This window comes from Nematolebias whitei, chromosome 21, assembly GCF_014905685.2.
Source record: "Nematolebias whitei isolate Nwh7 chromosome 21, NemWhi1, whole genome shotgun sequence".
In the NCBI taxonomy this organism is placed as follows: Eukaryota; Metazoa; Chordata; class Actinopteri; order Cyprinodontiformes; family Rivulidae; genus Nematolebias; species Nematolebias whitei.
In genome coordinates, this window is record NC_056518.1 from 18,959,053 (window position 1) to 18,968,746 (window position 9,694).

Here is a 9,694-nt window from a genome sequence, read left to right on the forward strand (position 1 = left end):
AAACCTCCAGACTTGGATAACCACCATGTTTATGAATATATTTATTATTCAATTTAAAAAAAATCTGAAATTGTACATGCAAACAATGCATTTTCTTTAAGTTTATATAGTATAAACCTTTAGACACAGTCTATTAAAAAATATAACCTTGGTATCTACTTTGTTTATTTCTGAGACTTAATGATGTTTATTCACATTTTTCTTAGGGATACAAGTTTTTGTTTAGATTAAGCTTGTAGTCCGTTTGGCTTTTTATTAAACAATGATTTTAAAATGGATTTTCCTTCATTTAGATCTGATGGACCAAAATGTTGACAGCCATCATTATGAGGCAGCTCATTATAGAGTAAGCCATCTTCATAGGGGAAATGCAGCTGAGTGACTTTATGAAACATCTGTATTTCCATTTTTTCCACTTGCTCTTTCCATCCTGTTGCGTTTTTAAATTGCAGGTGAAATATGACAAACAGGAGTTCAACATAAAGAGGTATTTAATCCAAAATGAGTGCATGTTTGCTTCAGTTGCCTTGTAATTTTGCTCAGCATATTTGAACATTTTGCAAAATCCAGATATCCAGTTAGTCGCTGTGGCAACAACAACCTGGGGAGACCGAAGCGGGTCGTGTCATGCAAGAGGAAAACCCATCATGTGGCAGTGTTTCGACGGAAACAACACAGATGTGGGAGAAATTTGGATGCAGCAAACAAAAAAAATGAGCTGCAACACTTAAAAGACACACAGCAGGACATGTTCTTTATGGATCCACTGGAGTTCCCACTAAATGTCAGCCAGAACAGTAATACTAGAACAGTTTCTGAGCAGAATGACTACTACGCACTCAACGAGGTGACTATCACTGGCCACTCTGCCCATGTTCTTGTCTGGCTTCATGAAAAACATCTGATTAATTTGTTGTTGTTTCCAGCTCCGTCAGGATCACAACACAATGACTGATGTGCTGTTTGCAAGACATCTGCGACTGAAGGTGGCATTAACATTATGGAAAAGAAACTTTGAAGAGCTGCTGACGTATTTTCTCAAGTATGTACTGTGTAATTATTAAACATGTGGAGCAGATGTTCCCAAGAATTTCAAAGTAAAGTCACTGTTTCCCTTCAGAATCCAAGACACTGGTGTGATTGTTGATTTACTCCCTCTTTTATGCAAATGGTAAGCCATTTTCAAATTCAAAACACTGACGACAAAATGATTACTTTCTACCATTTTCGTTGTTTTTAATTTGCAGCATTGATGAGGATTCATCCAGGATTAACATCGGCTGCTGCGTTGACCTTTTCCCTCTAGTTAGGCAAATCCTCAGCAAGCCGTATGAAGGGTGAGTGCTCTTCTGCTCCCATAAAGCTCTCCAATGAGAAATCTCATCTGGACCATATCACCATATACATAAATCAAAATTGTTTAAATGATGTTGTTTCCTCACAGGTATCGAATTGTTGGTTTTAAGTGGATATATGCAGTTTTAAAAAACTGGTGGGAGGAGCTTCAAATGAGTGGCTTAGGTGGATCTTCTTCACGTCAGCACGATCAGTAAGAGTTTAATTATTGAATGTTGTTTTCTGAGATGCACAGAACAGAATAAATCAAGACGTTAATTACAAAATAACTTAATTCAATTTTTATAATACAAACAAAAAGACCTTAAAAATGAGAGTAACTTTAGAAGCAACGATCACACAGTTTGGATTTGTGAGATGTTCTTGCTTAATTTATGCCTTTTCAGAATGTTGTTCTTACTTATGAACAACGTGATGAAATATAGTTACAATATCCAAGTCAAACAATCTTGCATCATAACATTATTATTTAGTTTTGTCTTTTCGCTCAGAAATTTCCAGGATTTTAATCATCAGTTATGGAACTTGTGGGACGAGGAACCTCTACTGAAATCTGCTCCAGCTGTGGCAGGAGAAATGGCTAATGTGAGAGCAAAATAAACATCTTTATTATTTTATTGTATAAAAATAATCACTCATGTTTTTCTTTTTTGCTCTCTCAGGTCATTGCCACCTTCCTTTTTCAACTTAAATTATAGCAACAAGGATGCAGATTCCACCTTTCTCTGTCAACGGCTGCAGTTACGGCGTTAATGGCTGCCGTGCTTTTAAACTACCGTATTTTTCGGACTATAAGGCGCGCTTAAAATCCTTTAATTTTCTCAAAAAATCAACAGTGAGCCTTATAATCCGGTGTGCCTTATACATTAATTTTAGGGCTGGACAATAATTAGACATCAATATATTTGTCACGATATATTTTTATTCAATAACGATGATATGAGTTTTAAGCACATTTTCGATATTTCAATACAATTACAGCGTTTCACTGACGCATTTTTTTTTCTGTTTGGGTTGAAGCAGCGCTGCAGTTTCAACCAGAACAGAAAAAGGTGCGACACAACTACGTCAGTACGTGGTGACGTAGATGTTACGCAGAGCTCCAGTCCAGAAGGCGTTAGCAGGCTAGGCTAGGCTAGGCTAATCTCCAACGTGCGTTAAGTTTTCGCTTCAAAATGAGTGCCCATGAGTGTCAGAATGTGACTGAACAAGTGAAGAGAAAACAGAAGACATAAATGATAAGAGAGGAAAGACTAATTTGGCGGTGTGGAAGTGGTTCGGCTTTAAGATCCGATAAACTGCAGTAGCGTCGTTCCAACTAGCGGTGGGAACACATCTAACTTGTTCCACTTGATAGAATATGCTGAGAATCAGAAGATGAAGCACAATAAAAGTTTCAGCCAACATGTCCCTGAAACAACACCCCCAGCTGCTTCAAAAATGAAACGCATGCACCAAACACAGAATTTTGCTGCATGGATTAGGTTATGTTGTTTAAAGTTAAAATTATTAATAGCGACAAAGTTGAGTTTTATGTGTATCTGACTGTGTTTTTTTTTTTTAAGGCTAAATACAAATAAAAGGTGACAATTAATTTATTTGTACAGTTTGTACAGTTTTTCCGAGGCTTTTATATTGTTTATATCGATATCCAATTATATCGTTATCGATCGAAATTAAGAAATATATTGTGATAAAAGTTTTGGTCATATCGTCCAGCCCTAATTAATTCTGGCTGCGCTTACTGACCTTGAACTGATTTTATGGTGGTACATTGCGCTCAAAAACCCGTCAAAATGAACTTGTTTCGCTTAGTGCACCTTATAATCCAAAAAATACGGTAAACAAAACAAAGACTGTGCTGGTGAATTAATGTGCCGGATCAGTGAGTTTGCAGTTCAACCTGAAACAGGAAAAGTACAAGTTCAAGCATTAAAAATAGTAGGATGTTATTATCAATCATTTGTTTTATGTGTCAGTTTTTGTACGTGCTTTAATAATAATACATAAAAACTGTTCAAACACTATATTCTTGAAGGTTTTCACTGTTTTAGATCCATTATGTTTATTTTTTCCATGAAGTTTGTGGACCTCTTAGCCTTGACACGAGGAAGTGTATTTTCTGTCGTGTTAAAGACAAAAATAATCGCAAATCAATGACAGTTGGACAAGAAACTGCACGTGATGGCTATATGAGGGCAGGATTGTTAGAAGAGGGTTTGCCATTTTCAATACAAGTGATTATTGCGCAAAAGTGTTTATTTAACTGCAAACTGGTGCTGACTTCCATCTGATGTGACTGAAAATAGCAGTCAGATTTCCACTTCAGGCAAAAATACATCCCTAAAGCTTTGATCTGTAGCAACCGACTGAAACTTGCAAAGCGTTTTTTCCCTCAGCTGAACTTTGGCCTCATGCACAGTTGATGTGATTAAAATAAGGCAAAGATATGGGTTGACATTTGGGTTTATCTCACTTGATGCAGATAAGTGGAGGATTGGTGTCTAGTGTAATGTGGATCGTAGGTCTAAAGTCCAGCTGTAACTGGGCTGGAGAGGCTGCAATTCACTGAACTCTGAATCTGAACGCCGCAATCATGTTTGCATTCAAGTGCTTTTTATTCAGACTGTGTAGACGATCACAGTACGAGAGGCGGTTTGAGTGCAACATATTCCTACAGCGTTTTTCCCCAACTCAACGTAAGCATTATGAGTTTTATACGTCTTTGTAACGTTTCAAAATGTGTGTTGTGTAAATCTTAACTTAAATCAGTAACTAAACTCTGTTCGTGTGACTGAAGACAGTGAAGGATGAATTGCTGGAGATCCTGGCTGCATGCAGCGGCCGTGCTGCTGCTGAGCGCGACTGGAGTTAAAGTGGAACATCTCCAAGCTGAAAATCTTCATCTTCTTTCCCCAAATGATCAGAACAAGGTCCTAAACAGGGAGATGAAAGGTATGCATTTGTGTACTTTTACTTTCATTTTGACTTTTTATAGTGTTTGATAAAAAAAAAAAAAAAGAGTAGGATCTAATAAACGAAGTGCTCAAACCTTTGTTGAACAATTGTAGATCTCTGCGGTATTGCACCTGTATCTGATCAAGTCTGTGTTTGGTCAAATTCCAGTTTGCGAATGAAATTACTGAGTGACTCATTGATGATAAGTGTTCTTTTCAGGTGATTTGTTTATCAGACTGTTGTTTTTCTAACGTACATGTAGAGCTTCCAGCAGGTTTACCTTAAAGACATGAAGGAATGAAGTTGTTTTAGTTCAGCTTTCACTAAAACGACAAATCCTTGATACGGTTAACGCTAACTACCATTCACAATTACTGTTCACAAGCACTAAAAAAAGGATATTAAAAGATGAACGTGAGCTTTTAATTAAAAACTTCAGTATTTTAGTAAATGCTAGTTGTCCACTAAACTAATTAGATATGTATTTTAAAGGATTCTGTAGAAATAGCTTGTTCTTGGAAAGAGCTTCTGAGGGTGATGTTATGTCTCACACCTGTAGGGGGCAGCAAAGAGCTAAATATGACTAGACTAATGTTTCTTCAAAATTTACTTGACTGGCTTTAGATTGTGGGATGCATCCAGGTGGAGCAGTGGGCAGCTGTGTAAGCTGCCTGGGGAGCAATTTGGAGTTGGGTGTCCTGCTCAGAGACACCACGAGATGTGTAATGACCGGGGATCGAGCCCAGGACCTTCGGGTCCTGCGTCAGCTGCCCTGTACCTACACCATCTCGACCCCCATGGTTGTTGGTGTGTTTTTGGCAAAGATTATGTGTTTATTTTATTCTCTTCTTTTTTAAACCTTCTTAGTTAAACTGCAGATGTGTGTTTATCACATCTGATCAAGTGACGTGTTTTTCTTAAACTGAGCAGCCCTATTTTATTAGGCTGCAAGCAGCTAATCAGTGCAATAAACTTTATTTGCATACTCATGATTGACCTGTTTATTTGCTCAACAGTTCTACCCAGAGACTGCTATGAGATGCTGATGGCATATCCAGGCCAAGCCAGAGATGGTGTGTACCTCATCCAACCGCATGACTCCCCAATTGTGGCGTACTGTGCCATGCAGGAGGGAGGATGGACCGTGGTGCAGCACATCACAGTCAACAGCAGCGTCAATTTTGATCGCACCTGGGATGAGTACAAGAATGGTTTTGGAGACATCAATGGGGACCACTGGCTGGGGAATGAGCACCTCCATCAGCTCACCCGTGGTCCCGCTCGTTATAAACTGGGAGTAAAGCTTGTAGACCAGGATGCCATCACCAAGATGGGGGAGTATGACCCATTTTTGGTGGAGGATGAATCAACAGCATACAGGCTGAGGCTTGGGCTGTTCCAGGGCACTGCTATAGACGCTCTGACCCTGGACACGGAGAATTACCTTCACGACAACCAGAAATTCACCACAAAAGACAGAGACAACGACAATTACTTCCAAAACTGTGCCAAGCTGGAGTTTCAAGGCGTGGCAGGAGGGGGTTGGTGGTACGATGCCTGCGCTGGTGCCAATTTAAATCGCAGGAATGTGATTTATTGGCAAAAGGACTGCAACAAGGAGCGACTCTGCAAGTATGCATGGATGATGGTGAGACCTTCAGACACAGGTAAAGTTTACAGTGGAGACTGCAAGAAGGATGAGCTATGATCACGTCATTTTCAAGAAGTCCAACATTTCCATGCAACATTATAACTGGTGACTTTCTGGATGTTCAATTCATCACATTTTATTAAGAAATTATTGAACGTGACCACAAAATAATGCAAAAAAACAATGTTTCACGAGCTTGAATAGCCATTGAAACTGTCAGTACACCCAAACAACTCCACCGCCCCTAAATTCTTCTCATTTTTCACAGTTACCCAATAAAAGTCTTCACGACCTGCTGGCTTATGCCTAAAAGAAAAAGAAAAACTCTTCCCCACACATTGTTACAAATTTGCCAGAAGATACGGTGGCATATTTCACTACAGTAATTCAGAGAAAACACTTTTTTTTTTTGGATACCCAAGAAATAAAATAATATCCTGAGAATGAAAAAGGATGAAGAGGTTTTTGCACACATACAGTTAAATCCTCCAGTTCTCCTCCTGATGTAAACATAGACAAGTCAGAGGGATTTAAAGGTTTGTCCTAATACTGCTGAAGCTGATACATCAACGCAATGACTGTAAGTGAGAACATGCTCAATCTATATTGAATTGTGTCAGAAGTCGGTGATAAAGGCTCAAGTGATCAAGTAAAACTCTTAAACTGGCAAGCTGTAGGATACCATGTACAATTTTAGCCCTTTGAAATAAAAATTGACAACTAAAGAATTAGACTGATCTGCATGTGCTATGTCATTTTGAATGTAAGAGCAGATGTTTAAATACAGATATGGTACCATAATGATAATAACTAATTGTTATAAGCACAAAGTGCCTAAATTGGATCTGAAATACTGTTACTTAATATTATTTTCAACCTATGTACAACGTCATATAATGTTATCATCATATATCTTTTTACATATAATGTAAAAAGAACACATATATTTATATGCAGAATTTAGCAGCAGATATTTTAAACTACACCAGAACTACTGATTAAGGAGCAACACTATAAGATGTAAGATCTGAATTGGAAAAGTTCAGTCATTTTTAAGCACTTATTCAGGACAGCTTGGCGCCGACTGCAGGGTTCTGTCCATACCAGTATAGCTTCTCCTCGATTCTTTTCTTCTTCCACTGGCAGAGCAGCAGCATGCGGAAAGTCTTTTGGAAATTCTTGTTGCAAAGAGCATAGCACATAGGGTTGACGGTGCTGTTGACGTAGCACAGCCAGTAGCCCAGGTGCCAAAGGGAGAGGGGGATGCAGTCCGAGCAGAAGGTTGAAATCAGCACCATGATGTTGTAAGGCGTCCACGTTAGAATGAAAGCCAGCAAGATGGCGCTGAGAGTCTGAGCTGCCTTCTTTTCCTTAATCAGCACCATCCTCTTTCTCTTGGTAATCTGGTTCTTCAGAGAAGAGTCCATGGTTTTGGACGTAGACGAAGCGGATGGAGCGCTCATGGACTCAGCAGAGGAGAATGCTGATGACATCATTTTGGTGTCTCCGTTCTTGCTCTGGTGCTCCGCGTGGGGGTCTTTGGCCACAGGTTTGAATTTATAGGACACACACTTGCTGCTCCTCTGAGAGCTGCTCTTTGGTGGCATCTGATAGAAACTGTCTTCATTGTAGCTGCCGAGCTTCTCGCTCTCATTGTCCACTCTGCTTTTGCTGGCCTCGCATGCTTTGTTCCTAAAGGAGGTCCGGAGGCCTCCTGGAGACACCGGCCTGTCCTCGTCCTCGGAGGAGGCATAACTGTTGAAGGTGGTCAGCTGGCCGGCTTTGGACCACTCATCACTGGTGGAGGTGGCTGATTTGGCATTGCTCCTGCTGGACGATGACCAGGAGGCTTGGTTCTGATCATGTGAAGCTGACCGTAGCTTACAACTGAAGCATGATCTGACAATAGTTTTCTGCGGTTGTGTCTCCCCCGAGTCTGTTGAATAGTTAACCCCCTGAAGTTCGGCCAGATCCTTGGTCCTCTTCTCCGTCTCCTTGTAGATTCGACAGTAGAGGATCGTCATAACCGACACAGGGATGTAAAAGGCAGCGATCGCTGTTCCAAACGTTATCACAGGCTCTGAGAAGAACTGGATCTGGCACTGCCTCTCATGAACTGTTCTTTTTCCAACAAAGTATTGCCAGCAAAGAATTGGTGGAGCCCACAGAATCAGCGACACCAGCCACGCCAAACCTATCATGATTCCAGCTCGCCGGGGAGTCCGTTTGGCCCTGTAAGTCAGAGGCCTCGTGATAGAGAAATATCTATCAAAGCTGATCACCAGCAGGTTCATGACGGAGGCGTTGCTGGCTACGTAATCCAACGCCAACCACAGATCACAGGCAAGGTTCCCTAAAGCCCAGTAGCCCATCAGTATATAGGAGGTGTACAGATTCATGGAGAAAACACCTATGATGAGGTCAGCAGCTGCCAGACTCAGCAGGTAATAATTGTTCACCGTCTTCAGTTGGCTGTTGACTTTAAAGGAGAGCATCACAAGAACGTTCCCCACGATGGTGATGAGGCTGACTACAGCTGATACAGTGGCGATGGTGATCACCTCCCAGAGGCTGTGAGTGCCCTGATGGATGTCCATCGCACTGGTGTTCATTGTGGAGTTGAATACGTCTTCTCCTTCCATGGTCTTTTGTGTTTTTACTGGCATCCATTCATCACAAGCGTACTTGAACTGACCTTTTCCAGGAGAATCTTCTGAAAAAGAAAAAAGAGGAATAAGGGTTACTCTTTCTTCTGCCCCAAAAAAGGAATCATTCAGGATTTTTATTACCAAAATAGAAAACACCAAATGGAAATAAAAACGTGGTACATAATATTATTACCTATAATGATGGTTTTATGTATTTGCTTTAAAGCTGTTGAGGTTGGTGTGTTCATAATTGGAATATTATTAAAAGTTCGAATTTTTGCGCATTATTTTTCTTTGATAAAACTTGCAAAATATGCAATACAATATTATCTGATCCATTGTGTGTGCAAAACCATTTAATAATAATAAAAAAACTAAGTATAAACTAAACAAATGACACTCCTCATGTAGACAACAACACATTTATCTGTAGGTGTTCATGTCTCATTTTAACAATCATTAAATTTAAGAAGTGTAAATTATAATTAAAATCCATGTTTTGTCGATGAAAATATTTGTAGAAAAGAAAATTGTGCTTTTCTTTCATACTGTTTGCTAAATGTTGGCCTTAACACCAAATGATGTCTTGATGTAACATTTTTAATGCTTTTAAATAAATGTCTTAAAAGATTTGATTCGTGGTAAATTTCAAAATTGTACTCAGACACATTTGTTAAGAAAACAGCTATTTGATCTATTTGATGTAAAGGAAAGTTGAATGTCTTGAACATTAAATGGTCCCAGCTGAAGCAGCAGTTATTACGCAATACTTACATTTTTACATCAATAGAGGGCACCAGACAACCTCTGTTTGGAAACAGAGCACGAGCTCAATGCCTGCAGTGATGTAAATCTACCTACATTAAAAGTTTCATTAAATTTAGACTAGTGATCCATGAGATATTTTGCTAACAGACCCATACACACAGAGAGTCAAGAAAAAATAATCCATCAACAACCCTCTGCCTTCTGTGGTTTTGCAACAGGTGTTCAATGGCATCCCATCAAGTTACAAACACACATACATACATAAATACAGCTATATATATATATATATATATATATATATATATATAGCTGT

General features: G+C 39.4%; 3 protein-coding genes across 3 annotated transcripts; 2 read left to right on the forward strand and 1 right to left on the reverse strand.

Moving 5' to 3' along the window:
* The first annotated feature begins 297 nt into the window (after positions 1 to 297).
* LOC119427733 (KATNB1-like protein 1) lies at positions 298 to 2,054 on the forward strand. Its single transcript, XM_037695372.1, has 9 exons — positions 298 to 346; positions 453 to 487; positions 571 to 847; positions 927 to 1,042; positions 1,121 to 1,171; positions 1,248 to 1,337; positions 1,445 to 1,549; positions 1,848 to 1,941; positions 2,019 to 2,054. The coding sequence occupies exons 1-9, from the start codon at positions 299 to 301 to the stop codon at positions 2,052 to 2,054; spliced, it is 852 nt and encodes a 283-aa protein (XP_037551300.1). The 5' UTR covers position 298.
* A 2,112-nt stretch (positions 2,055 to 4,166) lies between these two features.
* zgc:194887 (uncharacterized protein LOC571819 homolog) lies at positions 4,167 to 6,022 on the forward strand. Its single transcript, XM_037695201.1, has 2 exons — positions 4,167 to 4,311; positions 5,331 to 6,022. Exons 1-2 carry the CDS (start codon positions 4,167 to 4,169, stop codon positions 6,020 to 6,022), a joined length of 837 nt encoding a protein of 278 aa, XP_037551129.1.
* Positions 6,023 to 7,029: 1,007 nt separating this feature from the next.
* chrm5a (cholinergic receptor, muscarinic 5a) lies at positions 7,030 to 8,631 on the reverse strand. The gene has a single exon (XM_037695200.1). The coding sequence runs from the start codon at positions 8,629 to 8,631 to the stop codon at positions 7,030 to 7,032; it is 1,602 nt and encodes a 533-aa protein (XP_037551128.1).
* Between the last annotated feature and the right edge of the window lie 1,063 nt (positions 8,632 to 9,694).

Coding starts and splice junctions, on each gene's coding strand:
- LOC119427733 (XM_037695372.1), top strand. CDS start 299: ATGGACCAAAATGTTGACAGCCATCATTATGAGGCAGCTCATTATAGA. Junction 347..452: donor ATGAGGCAGCTCATTATAGA/GTAAGCCATCTT, acceptor TTTAAATTGCAG/GTGAAATATGACAAACAGGA. Junction 1,043..1,120: donor CTGCTGACGTATTTTCTCAA/GTATGTACTGTG, acceptor GTTTCCCTTCAG/AATCCAAGACACTGGTGTGA.
- zgc:194887 (XM_037695201.1), top strand. CDS start 4,167: ATGAATTGCTGGAGATCCTGGCTGCATGCAGCGGCCGTGCTGCTGCTG. Junction 4,312..5,330: donor CCTAAACAGGGAGATGAAAG/GTATGCATTTGT, acceptor TTTGCTCAACAG/TTCTACCCAGAGACTGCTAT.
- chrm5a (XM_037695200.1), bottom strand. CDS start 8,631: ATGCCAGTAAAAACACAAAAGACCATGGAAGGAGAAGACGTATTCAAC.